This window comes from Leuciscus leuciscus, assembly GCF_965113295.1.
Source record: "Leuciscus leuciscus genome assembly, chromosome: 17".
In the NCBI taxonomy this organism is placed as follows: Eukaryota; Metazoa; Chordata; class Actinopteri; order Cypriniformes; family Leuciscidae; genus Leuciscus; species Leuciscus leuciscus.
In genome coordinates this window covers 4457330-4479372 of record NC_138741.1, presented here as the reverse complement: position 1 = coordinate 4479372, position 22043 = coordinate 4457330, and the positions used below count along the sequence as shown (strand labels likewise).

The following is a 22043-nucleotide window of genomic DNA, read 5'->3' as shown; positions in this document are numbered from 1 at the left end:
CGGCTTTTCAACATGTGTGTGTGTGTGTGTGTAACACTGGCGGACACAGAATCCTTCATGCTCGTGCACACACTGAGGAGGAGGAGGAGGAGGAGGACGGCTCTTCGACATGTGTGTGTTTGAAGTGTGTGTGTGTGTGTGTGTGTGTAATACTGGTGGACACAGAATCCTTCATGCTCGTGCACACACTGAGGAGGAGGAGGAGGAGGAGGACGGCTCTTCGACATGTGTGTGTGTGTAACACTGGTGGACACAGAATCCTTCATGCTCGTGCACACACTGAGGAGGAGGAGGAGGAGGAGGACGGCTTTTCAACATGTGTGTGTGTGTAACACTGGTGGACACAGAATCCTTCATGCTCGTGCACACACTGAGGAGGAGGAGGAGGAGGACGGCTCTTCGACATGTGTGTGTTTGAAGTGTGTGTGTGTGTGTGTGTGTGTAATACTGGTGGACACAGAATCCTTCATGCTCGTGCACACACTGAGGAGGAGGACGGCTTTTCAACATGTGTGTGTGTGTGTGTGTAACACTGGCGGACACAGAATCCTTCATGCTCGTGCACACACTGAGGAGGAGGAGGAGGAGGAGGACGGCTCTTCGACATGTGTGTGTTTGAAGTGTGTGTGTGTGTGTGTGTGTGTGTAATACTGGTGGACACAGAATCCTTCATGCTCGTGCACACACTGAGGAGGAGGAGGGCTCTTCGGCATGTGTGTGTTTGAAGAGTCAGTGCTCACCGGCAGCCTGCGATGTGTCTATGTATGTGTGTGTGTGTGTGTAACACTGGCGGACACAGAATCCTTCATGCTCGTGCACACACTGAGGAGGAAGAGGAGGAGGACGGCTTGTGTGTGTGTAACACTCTTTCTGCTCTGCCCCTTTAACTCTATTATTTCTAAACACACAGCGCCACCTGTCGCGACAGAGAGAATGTGCAGGTGCATCAAGTTTTAACAGCAAAGGTGTTTACAGTTGAAAGGCTTAATAGTCAAATTCAAATTTGTAATCCAAGCTCATTATTTTAATGTAAGAAAAATTAAGAATAAAGCATATGCATAGTAAGCTATATATAAAAAGTTAATAAATAGAAAAAATAAATAAATATGAAACACAGATTGACTCAGTGTAATAGTTTTTTAAATGTTGAACTTTTTAAATTATCAAAAAAAATCATAGAACTGTATAAAAACTGTTCATCATTATTCATAAACTTTAAACAACATGTTGCTGATAGATTAATTATTTATGACCTCAAATCAATAGGGAATATTTTCAATTTATTAAATATTGAAGATATGATCAAATAATGTAATCACATTGCAGGACTGTTTACAGCATCTAAAAATAAAATGTATCTAGAAATAATATAACAATGAATTAATGTAAGCAATAGGTTACAATAGAGGGATCAAGCATTCATGAGTTAGTTTGTGTTTATCTGTTCATCACATGCATTTGACAGAATATCAGCACATCCTGTATATTCACTGTTTATTTATTTTTTTCGTCAGGCTCACATCTCAGTGTGTTATAATGTTATACATAATAAAAATATCATCAGAAAATATTTACATCTTGAAAGAACTTTTACTGAAATTTCTATTTTTTCACTTGTTGAGGTTGTAGATACGGAGCCTTGTACATGACATGTGGAAGAATATCGTGGCCACAATATGTAACTAAAATGACTTTAATGCATTTGGCAGATGCTTTCATCCAAAGAGACTTACATTGCATTCAAGGTATACAACTGATGTTTTCATGCATTCCCTGAGAATGGACCCCAGACCTTGGTGTTGTTGGTGCCATACACCCTTGTGACTCAATAACAGTAATGTTTGCTCAAACAGTATTGCACACTGAATTTGCAATAGCTTAAACAGTTGCAATGAATTTATGAAAAGAGTTAAACCCTTTTTCATCAAGGCTCACTTTGAGATTCCACGTCTCAGAACTGTTATAAAAACAAACTAATTAAGAAGAATTAACAATAAAGGAAGACTGCACTGCATCATGGGAAATTAACCAGCTCCAGTTGACACCACAGCATCTATAAAAGAGCTTGCAGCTTCAATTTACTCATTTTATTGTACAATTATCTCTTTAGATAATAATAATCTACAAACACATACAGGAACAGTCAAGATGATCTGTAACATCAAAACTGATCAAGTTTTTGTTTTACTATCTAATATGACCTGGGGTTGAAGTTTATCTTAAAGCAATTGAGTTGTTAGCGTGATCATTTGGTTATTAGTAAGCTTGAAGGATTGCTTAATGCAATGTCAGAGCTGAATGCTATTTTCTTGGCAAGAAAATCAATCAATCAATCAATCAATCAGCCAAATAAATGCATATAGATGTACAAACCAGCCAATAAATAGCATTGGCAATGACTGACAGCACTTGTGTCACTTGATATGATTGATATTTGCTCCAATCAGACTGCAGGAAAGCAGTCAAGCACAGACTTCAGTGAGCGAACAATATAGGCTAAGTCAGTGCATGAACATGAATGAGAAATATTGGCTCTTTTAAGCGATTTAAACAGCACTACAGTAGTAATAACTGTGTTTTATGCAGTCAAGTCACCTTTATTTATATAGAACTCACATATAATGTTCAAACACGGATCGTATATTATGGGAGCCCGACATAATGGTCATTAGGCCTATACGGATTTATTATCCATATTGATTCATGAAAAGGGCTAGACAGAAATTTTAGTTGAAATTAAAGTTGTTATTAAATGAAATCATCTCCTTCAGGTTGTTTATCCAGAGAAACCTCTTGAGATGAATGGGAATGCTACTGGACAGATCTCTCCTGCTGTTATAGAGCTCATAGAGATACCGCATAAAGATGGTAAAACTATGTTTAAATGGTTTTCTGTCATGTATGTATCTCATACACCGCATTTGTAACGATCTATTAGTGTTCCTGTACATTTGGTTAGTGCGACCTCTGCTGGTCACTATGAATGTCACGAGCTGCAAGCTAAAAAAATAAGTAGGCAGTAAATTGGAGTAACTCATCTGAACATATCCTGGCATAAATATATATCCTGAGTCTACTCGTGGTAATTTTGTATCATAAAGAGAAAACTTTAAGTAACTTAATTTTGCAAACATGAAAACTGATCTCATAGGAATATGTGAATAATAACCTTTTTTTGCTCATATCTCCTTATGTACAGTGGAATAGGCTTTTATATAATAAACCTTCTTGAAACTGCAAGTATTGCAGTATCTCTGTATTTATATGCTATCTAAATAGGTTAACACATTAAACTGCAACATTAGCAAAACTACAACTATGACGTGATGAATAAATATAAAATAATGTGAATATTGAATTGTGTTGCATTTGTTCATGTGTTGCATTTCAATAAGAGTGACAGAGATTCTGGTGGAGAGATGAACTGGACTGGATTCACACACACATTTAACCATTTAAATATCAAACATCCCGTCACTGATTCTTAAGACAAAACATGCCACAACAGACACATTGATAAATGCTATATTTGAAAATGGTTGTAATCCATATTTGACACATTCTTTTTATACATTTATAATAAACATTTGACATTACAAACATTATTTTTTTACTATCCAACAGTGTTGACCCATGTGTGATTTCGTCTGTTTATGTAAATAAAAAAATTAAATAAAAATAATAAAAAAACAAATTATGACAAAATATATTTTATTGCTCATTAATTAAAAAATGACGATGTTAATCATAACTTTCTATTAAATGGCTGTAAGCATTTGGAAGCATCAGGACAAAATATATAATTTGAGGATAAAATATCAGCTCATAATAATGTTGAGCTCAAGACACGAGCTGATCATTGAATGTTTTCAAGCTCTACAACTATGAGAGATTCTCAAACTTTCCTGATTATTGAGTCTCTACTAATACTAAATCTGACACGAGTTTGATCCACATCTTCAACTAAATTGGACAATCAGTTTGACTGTGATTGTAAGACAGACAGTTGAGAAAGAGTGATTAGGAAGAGACTTGAATCTTCCACATGGAGCAGATGAGCTCCACAGCTTTTAACATTTGTAATGAAGTGTGATTAGAAGATGAACTCTGACCTGACCCTCAGTTACCATAGTAACAGAGCAGGCACTTGCTAAGAAGTGTTTAATGTGAGCAAGAAACTAAATCTTCCTCCAGGTGGCGCTCAGGGACTCAGAAAGACAAAACTCAGTGTAAATCCCAAAATACACTGAGGCATCAGTGACATCTATGCTGCTCTCTGGTTCTATAGCTTCCTTTGCTAAAAGAGTTTTCACTTCTTGTTCCTTCTTCGCGAGAAGAACATTCCTCGGATCGGTCTTCTGCTTGGAACACTCTCAGAAAAAAAGGTACAAAAGCTGTCACTGTGGCGGTACCTTTTCAAAAGGTACACCTTTGTACCTAAACAGTGCATATTAGTTCCTCAAAGGTACATATTGGTACCAAAAGTGTACATATTCGTACCTAAAAGGTACATATTAGAACCCTGACAGCTTTTGTACCTTTTTTTCTGAGAGTGAAGGCTTCGGCTGAGAGTGAACCCCATGGCTTTTGATGGGGGGCACGAGAGTGGACAATCTCCTTCTGTTGAGCTTGACGGTTGGGGCTGCTCACGCCCAGCAGTCCCAGGGCTTGGGGACGGCGAGAGAGGTAGCGCTTGAATGTCTCCAGTGGCGGATTTAGCAAATCGGGGGCCCAAGGCAAAGGTAGGTAGGCTATGGGCCCCTCCCCATCCAATCTTTAAAAGAGAACGAAAAAAATATGTACCAACTGAATGGTGGATAGGCAGGTAAAGCTAATCTACGGGGAAGTAAAGGTTAGAGAGGAGAAAAAAACCTCCCCTTTAACCCTGCATACACTTCTTTACTCCTAAACAGAAACATGTTACAATGTTTAAATGGTACAATATCTGGTAAGCTATGTTTTTTGTTTTTTTGTTTTTTTTTGACAAATTTCACCATTTCGATTCAATTCTTGTGATTTGATTCAATATTGACTCATTTGGAAAAATATTAGGTAACGTTTCACAAGATAGGCGTTACTTTTTCTCAAGAAAAAAGTAATATAGTACACATATTTAGCCAAATACTCTCTATAGCTCTTTTTTTTCTAGCCAATTAAATGGCTTTCACCTGCATACACTTCTTTACTCCTAAACAGAAACATGTTACAATGTTTAAATGGTACAATATCTGGTAAGCTATGTTTTTTTTTTTTTTTTTTTTTTTGACAAATTTCACCATTTCGATTCAATTCTTGTGATTTGATTCAATATTGACTCATTTGGAAAAATATTAGGTAACGTTTCACAAGATAGGCGTTACTTTTTCTCAAGAAAAAAGTAATATAGTACACATATTTAGCCAAATACTCTCTATAGCTCTTTTTTTTCTAGCCAATTAAATGGCTTTCCTGAGGTAAATGTTATGTGACGATTGTTCTCCAGCTGTTTTACCTCTTTCCGCGGTTGAAAAACACTTTGATTGATATTATGAATGAGGAATATACATTTCGGTAAGTTATACTGTATCTTTCAACATTGTTAATTCGTGTTTATTTACTATTAGCTAGAGATGATCAGTTCACGTGCCGCTATAGGAATCTGTGTCACGTCACATTAAAATGGCAAAACGGTATTTATTGTTTGAATTTCGTAATAGAATTGACAGAATCTGAGAGCTGATATTTTTTTTAAATATCATGATTCATAAGTAAACTGCTCAGTTTTGTATGTCGATCTGCGTGTCCTCTTTGCTTCACGATTTTTCTGTGCGTTGGACGTTGTTGTTCCTGATCTGTATCCCCAACAGTAGCCGTAAAAAAGTTTGTCATCTTTGGCAGCGTTCCCAAATACTTATCAGCGTCTTTTCACTTTTTTCTTTTATTTGAGCCGCTTGGGTAACTTCGAAACTTTAAATTTTCGCGTTTAGACTCGTCTTGCTCTGTTTGTGTATTTCCCAGTCCTCCTGTTACTGCGTGTTGTTTAACTTTCGCGCCGCGCACCTTTACAGACTTTTCGCTTTCCTCCCGCTTCCTCCTTTTTTCGGCACCGCTTGGGTAGCTAGCTTCGCTTCATTTTTACTCTGTCTACTACTCTGTACACTCTGTCTGTCACTCTGTACACTCTGTCTGTCAATCACTTATTTTTCTCCGTCAGTTTTTTGGCACAGCCTTGTCACTTTCGCAGATGCGCAGTAAGTGAGATAATGGAATAGTCCAATGTAGTGAGGTGGGGGGCCCCCTCCTGTCTGCGACACGACAATATTGATTTGATGCCATTTTTCGCAAACGGAGTTTTAGAAATATATAATAAAAAAAAATAATAGAAAAAAATAATAATTAAGCATAAGTTAATAGGGCATTTTGGGGGCCCCTAGGTAGCTCGGGGCCCAAGGCAATTGCCGACCTTTGCCTAATGGTAAAGTCCGCCCCTGAATGTCTCCGCTTGCTTTTTAGCTTCCTGAAACCTCTCGACTACAGTGTTTACAGCATCGCCAAAGAGGCCAGGACACGATATCGGGGTCTCCAGCTGGAAGGCTCTGTCCTTCTCTTTCATATCAGACAAATTTAGCCATAAATGACTCTCCGATGGCGTGGGCGGTCTCTTTGGTGACCCGAAGAGAAAGATCTGTGGCCCGACGCAGTTATCGAACCATGTCAGGCCCCACCCTCTCAGTATTGTCCAGGTCCCTCAGCAGGTCACCCTGGTATGCCTGTAGTATTGACATAGTATGAAGACATGCACCAGCTGACCTGCTGCCGTATACGCTTTTCCCACTAGCGTTGATGATGTTTTAGGGGATTAGTGGGAAGTGGGCTTTCAGGGACGATGCCGAGCTCGGGGACAGATAGCTTGCGAGCGACTGTTCCACTTTTGGCATCGCCCCATAACCATATTCCTTTTGCCCCCTTATTATCTGAATATACAGTACATGCACTTGAGGGCTAAATACACGCGAGGAATATGGCTTATTCCATGACCTCGAAAGCTCTCTATGGAGGTCGGGAAAGAATGGAAGGCCGGGTGGTGGAGGGATTGTGTTTGTTGTAAGAAAGTACTCGTCTAATTCGCTTTTGGGATGAGTGCCCTGTATTTCGGCTGGCCATTCGATGTTCAACTTTGACTTTGACGCGAGAAACTACCTCCACCAGCTCCTCATATTTAGGGGAAAGAGATGGTGAATCTTCTTCCCCCGTTTCGATCCTCACACAATCACATCACACAAAGCTTGTGTGTATCCCCAACCGTACGGAAACGAGGGCAGAAAGAAGCACACAACTTGAATGATTGTTTGATCGCCATAATACTGAATTGGAGCTGAACCATTTCAGGACAGACATCAATTAATAAGACAGACAGTAAGAACTCAGAGCGCTTGCTGAGGCACAGAAGCTAATGATGGCCTATGGCCTACGCAAGTCAACTTACACCAAACGAGTTCCCCTGACGCGATGTATGACGCCTCTTGTGGTTCAAACAAATACGGCTGGGCAACAAAAAACTCAAGCTCCTCTTCTAATCTATATATTGAAATCCTCCGACATTTCTCTTTTAACATTCTCGTTTAGACTTCTAATTTGTGACCAGTGTTTTGTTTTGCTCTATCCTCTACGCTTCTGCGATCGTCAATACGTCAGGTCAAGCCCAGCAAACACATTTACGTTGTGGCAACGTCTGTGGCACGTTGCATTTCTACTATGGCAACATCGCTGTCTACGCGCTCGCAACATTGTAACAACGTAGAATTGTAAGACGCGACAGGGCTGTAGCAACGTTGCTGCGCGACATTCAGCAACTGAGAGACGACGTTCTGACAATAAATTTTTTTATGCTATCCCCCATTTAGCATGTTATGTTTTGTGGTTCATTTTTAATTAGTCATATGTTAGATAATTATATACCTGGGATTTGTACTTCAAGAATAAAGTCATATACACCTAGGATGGCTTGAAGGTGAGTAAATCTTGGGGTAATTTTAATTTTTGGGTGAACTATACCTTTAAGAGTAAATTTCAAAAAGCGGGTTACAGAGACCTCTGGTGGTGAGAGGAATGTCCTGCACTGGATTCACATACTCATTTAACCATTTAAATATCAAACCATCACATCACTGATTCTTGATGCAAAACAAGACTTCATCTGAGTTTAAACTGCAATTTTGCTTCATGCAAGAAAATTTCATAATCCAGGTGACATTTGTATATACATATGATAAACATTTGACTTTACAAACTTTTTTTTTTTAAATCTGTGATGAACAATATGTGCTTTCAGGTTTATGAGATGAGAACGAATATGAAAAACACTTAAAAAACATTTGAGAAAATACATTTTATAAATTATTTAAAAATGGTTAAAATAACTTTCTTTTAAATACCTGTGAGGATTTAGGAAGCAACAGTTTTAAACAATTTGAAGATAAATGATCAACCTATAATAAAGTTGAGGTCAAACGTCTTTATAGGAACACAATAGAAGTCTGTGGTGTGTCTCATTTTAAGTCAATGTGTGTGAGTTTCTATATACACACTGAAATTAAGATTAGAAAAGAGAAAGAGTTTACAGCTGTGTGAGTTAAAGAGAGAGATAATGTGAGTGTGTTTCTTTCACTCAACTGTGTGTCTCAGTTGTTTCTCAGGTAGTCTCACACAGAGACACTGAACCAGTGAATGTGCTGTTGAATGTGTGTGTGTGTGTGTGTGTGTGTGTGTGTGTGTGTGTGTGTGTGTGTGTGTGTGTGTGTGTGTGTGTGTGTGTCAGAGACGCTGTAGAAGGACAGAGTGCCGGCCGACCAGTTCAGATACACTCCTACTCTGTAGAGCGATGTGAAGGGGGCAGATATTACTGTGCTGTTATTAATGTGATAGATGGTTAATCTGTCATCAAAACAGTTCAGACTTCAGGACTTTTTAATGAATCCAAACCAGCAGTCATAACTCCAACTTTTCCTGCTGATTCCTTTAATGACACTGATATATCAGCCGTCCCGTTCTATTTAGGCTCCCATTTACAGCATCCGTCCTGCTTCTTTTTACACACAACCCGAGAACATTTTGAATCCGGTGTGAGATCACATGGATCTTAACAAAAGAAAAGAGATTAAAACATTTATGACAACAAAACAACAATCAAGGTCTGGTGTGTGTGTGTGTGTGTCCTACATTTCTGCGGTTCTGTTATAATCCTAATCTCTCCTCCATGATCCACACTATAAAAACAAAAGATGTCACACTCATTTTAGTGTAAAAACAGCCAATACGCACACTTGGATCTGTTTTTGCTTCATGTCTCTGACAGCAATAAGAATTTACTTTCTAGAACAGCAACAAGGTTTGAAATTGATGTTTTGGGTTATGAGTCACAAGCAGCTGTTGATCATTCAGATCATTTTCAGTCACAGAGATCAAGACACGTCCTTATTTTTCTGTGCAGTATACACAGTCAGGGCCGGCGCGTCCATATAGGCGAACTAGGCAATTGCCTAGAGCGGCACTTTTGTAAGGGCGGCAAAATGTGTGCCAATCGGGAATGAACAATTCACAAAATAGGCTATATGATTTGCTGAGCTGCCGCTGCGCCGCCCCGCCCCGCCCCCTGCTCTCACGAGTCATGACTCATGACTGAGTGATGGGAAGTTCGGATAATTTTACTGACTCTCTTGTTCGATCTCGTTCATAAAAATGAACGAATCTTTATTTGAGTCATTTCGTTAATTTAAGTGGCTTTAAATGTTACACAGCCAAAATCCCCGATCACATCCACCTACGCATATAGTATGTATATATTTGCTTCCTCTTGGCCTAAAGTGTTCCTGCAACGGGAGTGTTCTCTGGCTAGAGCGCAGAAGAGCGGAGTTTGTATGGACAGAAGTGCATGCCTGAGCTTGTGTTTTGGGTTAAGCTGCGTTGCTTTGACATTGTGGAAAATATAACAATAGAAACAAAATATAGGCTATTAGCCTTTTTACCCATTATTATCAATCTAAATTAATCTCGATTTTAATTTAACTTAATTTCGTTTTTCTTTATGTACATTTCGTTTTTCTTTATTTAAATTTCGTTTTACTTTATTTAAAATTCGTTTTTTCTTTATTTAAATTTAGTTTTTTCTTTATTTAAATGTTTTTTTTTCTTTATTTAAATTTCGTTTTTTCTTTATTTAAATTTTACATTTAGTTTTTTCTTTATTTAAATTTTACATTTAGTTTTTTTCTTTATTGAAATTTTGTTTTTCTTAATTTAAATCTACCCTTTACTGTGTCAGTAATTTGTTAGTCAGAAAAATATAGACTACCTTAAAGTATTGCTTAATTTAACAGACGTGTGTGTGCGCGTTTTATATTGCTAGTGCAGCGTGCGTCAAGTATATAAGCCCTGCCCACTTGAGGTGCGCCGCTTCCCGCTCGCGGTGTTCTGTAGTTTACTAAAAGTTTATTAATTCTGAACGTGTCGTGTCTCGCGTGTCCATCTATATTGCACCACCAAATGCTACACTGCACTCCCTTGTGAAGTCGATTGGATGAACGGTTCTCGAAATAATCAAAATGCAAACGGACATATAGACACATAGAGATTCCTGCCTTTATTAGAGAAGATGTTCAGCACCCTCTCGAAGCTTTGAATATTCGATGTTCATTACTACCGCAGCTTCGAAGCTCAAAAAATGGTATTCGGACCAGCCCTAGGGGCGGCACAAATGTTTTTCGCCTAGAGCGGCAGAAGTGCACGCGCCGGCCCTGTACACAGTATGTAAACTCAGCAAAAAAAGAAACGTCCCTTTTTCAGGACTGTGTATTTCAACAATAATGTTGTAAAAATCCAAATAACTTTACAGATCTTCATTGTAAAGGGTTTAAACAATGTTTTCCATGCATGTTCAATTAACCATAATCGATTAATTAACATGCACCTGTGGAATGGTCGTTAAGACCTTAACAGCTTACAGAGAGTAGGCATTTAAGGTCACAGTTCTAAAAACGCAGGACACTAAAGAGACTTGTCTACCGACTGTGAAAAACACCCAAAGAAAGATGCCCAGGGTCCCTGCTCATCTGCGTGAACGTGCATTAGGCATGCTGCAGGGAGGCATGAGGACCGCTGATGTGGCTAGGGCAATAAATTGCCATGTCCGCACTGTGAGACGCCTAAGACAGCGCTACAGGGAGACAGGAAGGACAGCTGATCATCCTCGCAGTGGAAGACCACGTGTAACAACACCTGCACAGGATCGGTACATCCGAATATCACACCTGCGTGACAGGTACAGGATGGCCACAACAACTGCCCGAGTCACACCAGGAACACACAATCCCTCCATCAGTGCTCAGACTGTCCGCAATAGGCTGAGAGAGGCTGGACTGAGGGCTTGTAGGCCTGTTGTAAGGCAGGTCCTTACCAGACATCACCAGCAACAACGCCGCCTATGGGCACAAACCCACCTTCGCTGAACCAGACAGGAGTGGCAAAAAGTGCTCTTCACTGATGAGTCACGGTTTTGTCTCACCAGGGGTGATGGACGGATTCGTGTTTATCGTCGAAGGAATGAGCGTTACACCGAGGCCTGTACCCTGGAGCGGGATCGATTTGGAGGTGGGGGGTCCGTCATGGTCTGGGGCGGTATATCACATCACCTTCGGACTGAGCTTGTTGTCATTGCAGGCAATCTCAATGCCTTGCGGTACAGGGAAGACATCCTCCTCCCTCATGTGGTACCCTTTATGCATGCTCATCCGGACATGATCCTCCAGCAGGACAATGCCACCAGCCATACTGCTCGTTCTGTGCGTGAGTTTCTGCATGACAGCAATGTCAGTGTTCTGCCATGGCCAGCGAAGAGCCCGGATCTCAATCCCATTGAGCACGTCTGGGACCTGTTGGATCGCAGGGTGAGGGCTAGGGCCATTCCCCCCAGGGAATGTCCAGGAACTTGCAAGTGCCTTGGTGGAAGAGTGGGGTAACATCTCACAGCAAGAACTGACAAATCTGGTCCAGTCCATGAGGAGGAGATGCACTGCAGTACTTCAAGCAGCTGGTGGCCACACCAGATACTGACTGGTACTTTTGATTTTGAGCCTCCCTTCATTCAGGGACACATTATTCTATTTCTGTTAGTCACATGTCTGTGAAACATTTTTAGTTTATGTCTTATGGTGTTGACTCTTTTAGTGTTCATACAAATATTTACACACATTAAGTTTACTGAAAGTAAAAACAGTTGAAAGTCAGAGGACGTTTCTTTTTTTGCTGAGTTTATATATGTGCTGTATGCAGAGATCTATGGACATATGAGTTTACATTGACTTTATAGCAAACACACATACAAACACACATGACGGGATGATTGTTAGTGTTGAACATACTTGAGTTTTTCCAGTCTGTATTTTGGATCAGAGACCAGCTTGACTAATGATTGTCCTGGGTGATTGTAGCTCAGATCCAGCTCTCTCAGATGTGAGGGGTTTGACCTCAGAGCTGAAGCCAGAAAACAACAGCCTTCCTCTGTCACCTTACAGCCAGACAATCTAAACACACACACACACACACACACACACACACACACACACACACACACACACACACACACACACACACACACACACACACGCACACACGCACACGCACAATGAACATCACATCATCTATGACTGGAGATCACACACAGGAGTGATCAGATTAAATCAAATGATTCACTGATTCAGTGTAGCACTTTTTCTCCACAGATCACTGATTACAGGTTCAGTTCATTTGGAGTTAATCTGGGTCAGTGTTTTACTCAATGTCACAGTGTTGATGGAGCAGAATTTATCTCAGTTACCGTTTCTGTTCATCTCCACTCCTTTCAACTTTGACATTTTAATCAGAGAATAAATAAAAAACAATATTTATAATAACATTCTGAAGCAAATACAAACTCAAAGTCTTAAGATTTTAGGGTCTGGATCGAAGATCAAGACTAGAGCAGAGGGCCTCTTTAATTTTTATAATCAAGTGTTGTTGGTTGTACCAAGTGTACTGTTTTTCTTACCTCAGTATCTCTAGTTGACAGTGTGAACTCTTCATTCCATCCGAGAGCAGCTTCACTCCTGAATCATACAGGTCATTGCAACTCAGGTCCAGCTCTCTCAGTGAGTTTGATGATTGTATACATGAAGACAAAATTTTACAGCACCGACCAGTGAGATTACAGCCAGCAAGTCTATAAAAAAGAATGAATGTGCAATGAAGAAAAAACAATCTGTTTTGGCACGTTGATCCCAAGACTATTATTTAATTAATCACACCTGAATAAACATATTTATTAAAGGGGACCTATTATGCCTCTTTTTACTAGATGTAATATGTCTCATTTGTTCCCAGAATGTTTCTGAAGTTTCAGCTCAGAATACGCCACAAATTATTTATTATACCATGTTGTAAAAGCCCATTTTTGAATGGAAGGAAAACATGCTGTTTTCATGCATGTATCTTTAACCCTCTGAGGTCGAGAAACGCGCCGACGCGTTTTGCTGGATTTTTTTCACATAGCAGCAACATAAACTTAAATTACTCCGCCATTTATGGTTATACAGAAAAAAGAAATATAAAAAAAATAATCTATGATATTTCTACTTTTGTATGTGTCCACTTACAATCAAATCAAAACATTGTGCTTTTGTAAAATAAAGAAAATAAACAGGGTGTACGTTTTGCATCTCCGTCGCGGTGAACTTTTTTTTCTTGAGCACGTCTATAAACTGAAACATAACTCAGCGAATACTTCTCACACATTTATGAGCCATATACCTTTATACACATTTAAGTGTGTACTTTTCAAACGGATTCAAACTGAAAACAAATATTCTCTGTTTAAGTAATTTGTATAAAACCAACAGGATGTCCAGTATCTCAAACGCTTGCTAATTACTTTTTAATTCGACACGCCCACTCGCGCAAAAGAGATTCACATGCAAATCTCCACATGGGACGCGAACGCCCTCCTTACCTCAAACACAAAACACCAAAACACTTCACAAGTCTCTGCTTTTCGTCGAGTTTGGAAGACACGTCTGAGCTTACATTGGATTTACCCCCAGAAGAAGAAGAACGCGATTTGAAGACAAGAAAGATGTAAGGTAAGAAATTCTTACTTATTAGTTTATGGTATTGTTGCATAAACTTCACATTGCAGTTGAACTGTTGCTAGATATATGGTGAATATTATACTATTTAGACCCGTGTTTCCTGTTAAATACTGTTTGTGGATATCTGCTCAAACATAGATATGTATAACCATAATGTTTAATATTTTGGAGCGCGATGGCGTTTGAATGTATCATATTTTGGAGCGCGCTGTGGGTTTTAATGTATCATATTTTGGAGCGCGATTGCGTTTGAAAGGAAAAATGCACCAAACATTAGGCTTTATGTTTTTACTATTATCTCATTTCATATCATCATAACAAATGGAAACATTTGAAGTAACATATGATAATCAATATATTTTTCTCTAGCGTAGTTGTTCTTGAAATCTTTTGGAATATTTAATTTATTGTTATTATTATTTTATGCAGCACTGCGTAGCCTATGCCTACAAGGCACAACAAACCTGGTGTTCATTATATATTGTTGGAAACGTGTGTGTGTGTGTGTGTGTGTGTGTGTGTGTATTCTGTGAATTTTAAAAAGAAATTTTAACCAGAAAACTCTAAAATCTATTCCCAAAATCGTGCAGCCCTATAGTTTCTCTTGATATCAGTATGTTCACAGTTTTTTCATTTTTTTTTTTTTTTCAGGGACCAGATGCAACTGAGTCCTGCTGACTTCAACATTCACATGAGTCTCTGTACATGAACATGGTAAAGTGAAAATCAAACACCTTGGAAATGAAAGGTATGTACAATGTTTTTAGGAATGGCACAAAGGTCTCTGTCTTTGGATCATTGTTTTCAATGTGCTCTTTTGTCATTTGTATTTTTGGATTGTGTTGTGTTGTAAATAAATCCAAACAATCTAAAAGCCATTCTTTTTTAAATCTCCTCATTCTTTGTGCAAGGTTGCTCTGAATGACAGGGCCTGATCGCTCCTAATAGGGCAGTTAGGGGAGTGTCTTTGTCTTTCTCAGGTGTGAAAAGCTTACATATTCATGATGATCACGCCTCTTCGCATATGGCTTTGTCACACAAAACACGTCTTAGAAATTTTAAATCAATATATTGTCTTATCTGAATGAGCAGTCAGGGTGATTTTCACATAGTTTTGGAGCAAATATTCTAGGCTATGTCATACAATTTTCAAAAGTCTTGTGAAGAAATAATCAGTATGGGTTTCATGGCCTTATTTCAGTGAGAATTTTTTTTTGTATTTTCACAAACCACGCATAAATGTCATTATCTCAAAACTACAAACTTTTACATACATGCTGCTGATATATTATTGTAGCAGAGTTTGTGCTGAATACAGTGTAATTAGACTTTAGCCATGAAAATGTCACTAGTAACAGAAAAAAACACAAATGTCAGAGCATGTCAGACCACCTCCAGGGCCCAGAAAACAGCTCAGACCTCAGAGGGTTAAATGCATAAATAGGTCTTATTTAATGTCTTATTGTGCTTAAACTGTCAAATACACACAAGGTTATGTTAAAAACACACACAGTTCACATTAACTCAGTCGGTTATGTCTGTAAAAGCAAGTAAATAAATTGCATGTGTATATTAGATCTGTGTATTAAAGTAAAAGCAGCATAATATACAGTACCTACTGCTGTATATACTGTTAATATGAATATAAGAAACTATTTATATAACTAAATAATAAATAACTAACAACTATATATAAATATAGTTTATAGAAAATATAAATGAGAAAAAAAGAAAATTGCTCACTGCTCTCAACTGAATAACTTTAGTAGATTGAAAGGGGTGGTTGATCATGATTTCACTTTCTAACTTTAGTTAGTTTGTAATGTTGCTGTTTGAGCATAAAAAACAAAGTTACGAAGGGGCATTATACCAGGATACGAATATGAACCCTTTAATAAGAATACACTTCTTACATGAATGCTAGTGTTAAATGCTCTGGTGAGGAGATAAACGTGACGGACTGTGTACAGTTTTGGGCGGGGTCTATGCTAATAGGGTGATGTGATGTAATTTGTGATGTCACATATGTTAGAATCTGGAAACAGCTTGTTCTGAGGCACTGCTTATGATTTATGGGGATTAAAAAAAGAGGAGTGGGTGGATTTATACCATTACATGGTGGTTGTGTACACACTGCCAACACACATTTAGGTTAAACAAAAAGAAGTAAAACTGAAATTTGCATAATAGGTCTCCTTTATCTAACAAGGATGAAATATAGTTTAAATATGGAGATAAGTTCAAATACTGTTTTCAGAAAAAACACTGATTCTACCCAAAAGTGTAGTGAAAAGTAGTTAACTTATTTATTGAAGTACTTTATCATTGAAGCCTTTATTCATCTTCCCAATTAAACACTGTGTCTGTCTTTTACTGGTTTCATGTAAAAAATAAAATAAAATAAAAAGTCATGATTTGATGTAGGAATTCAATTTTACTGTTCAGTTTGATAAGGGCTATCCGGTCCCTGTACGACCGGAGCAGGAGCTTGGTTCGTATTGCCAGCAGTAAGTCAGACTTGTTCCCGGTGCGTGTTGGACTCCGGCAGGGCTGCCCTTTGTCGCCGGTTCTGTTCATAATTTTTATGGACAGAATTTCTAGGCGCAGCCAGGGGCCGGAGGGGGTCGGGTTTGGGGACCACACGATTTCATCTCTGCTCTTTGCGGATGATGTTGTCGTGTTGGCCTCATCAGACCAGGACCTCCAGCATGCACTGGGACGGTTTGCAGCCGAGTGTGAAGCAGCTGGGATGAAAATCAGCACCTCCAAGTCCGAGGCCATGGTTCTCAGTCGGAAAAGGGTGGCTTGCTCGCTTCAGGTTGGTGGAGAGTTCCTGCCTCAAGTGGAGGAGTTCAAGTATCTTGGGGTCTTGTTCACGAGTGAGGGAAGGATGGAACGGGAGATTGACAGGCGGATCGGTGCAGCTTCTGCAGTAATGCGGTCCCTGTACCGGTCTGTCGTGGTAAAGAAGGAGCTGAGCCGTAAGGCGAAGCTCTCGATTTACCAGTCAATCTACGTTCCTACTCTCACCTATGGTCATGAGCTGTGGGTCATGACCGAAAGGACAAGATCCCGGATACAAGCGGCCGAAATGAGCTTTCTCCGTAGGGTGGCTGGGCGATCCCTTAGAGATAGGGTGAGAAGCTCGGTCACTCGGGAGGAGCTCAGAGTAGAGCCGCTGCTCCTCCACATCGAGAGGGGTCAGTTGAGGTGGCTCGGGCATCTTTTCCGGATGCCTCCTGGACGCCTTCCCGGGAAGGTGTTCCGGGCATGTCCCACCGGGAGGAGACCCCGGGGAAGACCTAGGACACGCTGGAGAGACTATGTCTCCCGGCTGGCCTGGGAACGCCTCGGTGTCCCCCCGGAAGAGCTGGATGAAGTGTCTAGGGAGAGGGAAGTCTGGGCATCCCTGCTTAGACTGCTGCCCCCGCGACCCGGCCCCGGATAAGCGGTAGAAGATGGATGGATGGATGGATGGATGTTCAGTTTGATCTCTAATCACATAAAATAATACTCACAGAGCTTTTCTGCAGTTCACCACAGCTGGTATCAGTCTCCTTCTGCCCTCATCTGATGTGTTGTATTTCTTCAGATCAAACTCATCCAGCACCTCCTCTGATATCTGAAGCATGTAGGCGATTGTTGAGCAGTGAGAAGGAGAGAGTTGATTCATTGAGTGATTCTCTGATTTCGCAAACTCCTGAATCTCTCTGTACAGAGTCTGATCCTTCATTTCCAGCAGACAGAGGAACAGATTGATGCATCTGTCAGCTGAGAGACACACATTACCCCTAATTTTATTTTGAATGTACTGTGTGGTTTCTCTGATGGTCTCTGAGCTGTTGACTGTGTGTGTCAGTAGATCCTTTAAGAGTCTCTGATTCGACTCCAGTGAGACGCCCAACAGGAACCGCAGGAAAAGATCCAGGTCTCCATTTTTACTCCTGAAAGATTTCTTAACTGCTGCTTTTAGTAGCTCATACAGAGAGTTTTTCCGACTGTACTTCTGATATCCTTCATTCAGAAACGACTTCAGTGATTCCTCATGTTTGACTTTCTCTGGATCTCTCTCATCATTCTTCTGGTTCCTCATGTTGATCTGAGTCAGCAGGAAGTGGATGTACATTTCAGTCAGAGTTTGAAGGATTTCTGCACTGTCATCTTGTTTCAGGAGGTTTTGAAGCACAGTGGCTGAGATCCAGCAGAAGACGGGTATGTGACACATGATGTGGAGGCTTCTTGATCTTCTAATATGTGAGATGATTCTGCTGGCTTGAAGTTCGTCACTGATTCTCTTCCTGAAATATTCCTCCTTCTGACGATCATTGAATCCATGAATTTCTGTCATACGGTTGATGTATTTTGAGGGGATCTGATTGGCTGCTGCTGGTCTGGAAGTGATCCAGATATGAGCAGAGGGAAGCAGATCTCCTCTGATGAGGTTTGACATCAACACACTCAGTGATAAAGACTCATTCACATCACACACTTTCTCATCATCTGTAAACATCAGTTTAATTCTGCTTTCATCCAGACCATCAAAGATGAACATAATTTTACACTCCTCATAAATCTTTGAGTCCAGATCTTGAAGTTCAGGATGAAAGTCCAGCAGGAGTCTGTGAAGATTGTATTGGAGATCTTTAATCAAGTTCATCTCTCGAAATGGAAGCACAAATATGAAATCTACATCCTGATTGGCTTTTCCCTCGCTCCAGTCCAGAATGAACTTCTGCACAGAGACGTTTTTTCCAATTCCAGCGATGCCTTTAGTAAGAACAGTCTTGATTGTGTCTTTCTCCTCACATCCTGGTTGATGTAAGGGTTTAAAGATGTCATTGCAGTAGATTGGAGTGTCTTGTTTTCTGGCTGTTTTCTCTATCTGTAAAACCTCGTGTTCATTCACCCCTTCACTCTCTCCCTCTATGATGTAGAGATGTGTGTAGATCTGGTTCAGGAGGGTTTGAGTCTCTTTTAGTTTGATTCCCTCAAATAAGCTCTCATACTTGTTCTTCATGCTGGTTTTGTGCTGGTCTTTGAATCTCTGGCTGATGAGGGTCTGACAGTCAGAGCCAGTGCAGGTCAGACGGGGCATCACTGATCTGATCACATCATCTCTCTTCATTCTGCAGAAAGAGAAAGATGAGAAACTGTGAAAAAGCATTAAAACAGAGAAAATCATTCAAATGTTGCAACACACCAAACACACATTTTGTTTGTTTACGTTGTTCTACATTACATTTCATGCCTACATTGTACTCTACATTTCTGATTTGACTGATGCTACATTTGCACTTGTTTGGTTTACTTTTCTGTTCTGTTAAAAAACCTTGAGGTAAATCTGACGACAGAGTGTGTCCCTTCCTTTATGGCGGCCTTTTGGAGCCACAGGTCATAACACACCATATTTACTCAAGTCAAGTGAAAAAGTGTCTGAAAAGTGTCAGTTCAGGCAGTGAAAGAAGTTGTTTTTCCATGTTCCATCATGTTTATACTCACTCAAGGTCAGAGGTCAATGGTTTATCACTGAATTCAGGGGGGGGTGTCAAAGATCTGTCACTCTTCGCAGACACACAGCTGGGTTCTGGAGATGCTGCTTTATGTGTCTGAACAGCATCATCCTCTTTTTCTCTCCGCTCATAAAGACTCATTGTAGACACAACACTTTAGAAACGCAAAGAACGTACATATATAAACATTTTACTTATGAAATATTGGAGGAATGTTACAAAACTTATTCTGTTGGTGTTCTCTAAAGTGAATTGTTTGATGGTAACACTGATGCCACATAAATACACTTAAATAAACTATCCTTTCCGTAAAAACAAACACACACACACACACACACACACACACACACACACACACACACACACACACACACACACACACACACACACACACACACACACACGCACACACACACACACACACACACACACACACACAGAGTCGAGTGTTAGTGTTCCGTTTATTCAGTAATTTCATTATATCGGTAAGCTTAAATGATTTTAATGAATAATTACCTGTCAAAAAAATAAATAAAAATCATTCCAAAACTCTCAATTTAGGGGGCATTGCTAACAGACACTTTATGATCTTCTTAAATTCACTTCCTGATTCCCTGATACAGACTTTGTAAACTGCCAAAAACGTAGTTAATTGTCAATAGAGCTATTGCTATTCTGATGTGAACATTTAATTTCTGTTTAATCACTGATCACATACAGTACAGTATAAATGAATTATATATAGTCTTTAGAAAATGAAACTATCTATCTGGACATATTTTCACAACAGTTGTTGCTGTACAATACATTGACATTCCAGTAGTCAATAAAAATACATATTAACATGTAAATTCAGATTAAACAATCCAGAAATGTGTTCTTTCAAACCTACCTTTGTCCCATCAGCATTGAATCGAACATAAACACACTTCATCCATTTCGTTAGTCTCTGGACAGCAGCAGCTTCAACAGAAAACTGATTCACACATGATGTCCCTGGTTTTTTTTTTTTTTTTTTTTTTACAAAATGGACTTTGAACAGATATATCATTTTTTACAAGCTGCCCAGTTAAAATTAAACCATAAGATACAGAGAGGAGTGTAATGTAAATGTATTATAAATGTCCCAATATTACAATCAAGACTTATCAAAGAACAAAATAATTAAAGATTAAATAATGGAATAAACAAAGAACCATCAACTAGCAAATTATTACTTTTTTATTCACACACTCATATTCCCATCAGAGACTGACAGTCAAAGGCATCTTGTCTACATAGCCATATATATTGTCTTAAATAAAAAGTATAAAATGTATTTATTTATGTATTTGTTTGTTTGTTTTTACTGGCTTTTATGTACTTACCCAATAGGTTCCAGGGAACTATATGAGGCATAAGTAACTGAGAAAAGTAACATCTTTCACACTTAATCTATTGTACTTTAACCTGTTTTAGTGGTTGTGGCAAGCAGGACGAGGCCGAGAGACGTGAGAACGGGGTGAGGCCGGTGGCGTGATTGATAATGAGCGTGTAACGACTGAGACAAATCAGACACAATTATTTGTTATAAATAATCTTTAAAACTCACTCTGGGATCTATGGTCCCATTCCCCCAACAAGGGCAAGAAGGGTCTTGGTATACGATCAGATAAGTTGGTTTTATTGTTGTTAAAAATGTGATCACGTGGAAAAAGCAGAGGCCATAGGAAAGACCCACAGCCCTTAAAACAGACTTTCCTGCATTATTTTATGGACGAGCTGATCTGTAAATGAACATGCACCCCAGGACACTGTGTGAATGATTTACTGTATTGTGTAGTGTCTTTTGATACTATTATGTCTTTGATACTACAGTATGTATTTTATGATAGCACCAACGGTCAATGTAACCCCACCTGAATCTTGTCTCCTATCTAATTAATCCTCATTTAATGACTCACACTTTAGTGTACATCACCTTTTCATAGAATGCAGTGTGAGTTTGTTATATCTATCTGAGTATAAATGAACACAAACAGCAAGGCCTATGTCTAACCACACCTGAGACAGAGCCATAAATCCAACTTGGAAATTCCCCTTTTCTTATTTGTCGAGCCAACCCTGAGAGGTGGGACCTTTCTCAGACTATAAATGGCCTCTACACAAGTTCTTCCATCTCTTGGCCTTCTCGGTACGTTTGCATAGCTGTCCTGCGTGGCCACACTAGGCCCCAGGGGCCTCATTTATAACCATTGGTCACTTTTAGACAGAACATTTTAAGAAAATTATTCATATACAGAAAGATAATACAAATATAATTTCACTCACCAAACATCCATCCATTCTTAAATGTAAAAAGCGAGCACGTAGGGCCTTTTAGTGAAACTAACGCATA

General features: G+C 39.4%; 1 protein-coding gene across 1 annotated transcript; it reads right to left on the bottom strand.

Moving 5' to 3' along the window:
• Positions 1–7942: 7942 nt before the first annotated feature.
• LOC309479003 (NACHT, LRR and PYD domains-containing protein 3-like) lies at positions 7943–21929 on the bottom strand. The gene is made up of 7 exons (XM_082142849.1): positions 20559–21929; positions 19656–19820; positions 17675–19282; positions 13061–13231; positions 12396–12557; positions 9199–9245; positions 7943–9117 (listed from the first exon to the last, which is right to left on the bottom strand). The coding sequence occupies exons 1-7, from the start codon at positions 20585–20587 to the stop codon at positions 9029–9031; spliced, it is 2271 nt and encodes a 756-aa protein (XP_081998975.1). The 5' UTR covers positions 20588–21929; the 3' UTR covers positions 7943–9028.
• Between the last annotated feature and the right edge of the window lie 114 nt (positions 21930–22043).

Bases quoted from the DNA above. Each gene is read 5' to 3' on its own strand.
- LOC309479003 (XM_082142849.1), bottom strand. From the start codon at position 20,587: ATGTTCGATTCAATGCTGATGGGACAAAG. The intron at 19,283-19,655 runs GTGAGTATAAAC...CTCTTTCTGCAG, and splicing joins CCATTGACCTCTGACCTTGA to AATGAAGAGAGATGATGTGA. The intron at 12,558-13,060 runs GTAAGAAAAACA...GTGTGTGTTTAG, and splicing joins TGTCAACTAGAGATACTGAG to ATTGTCTGGCTGTAAGGTGA.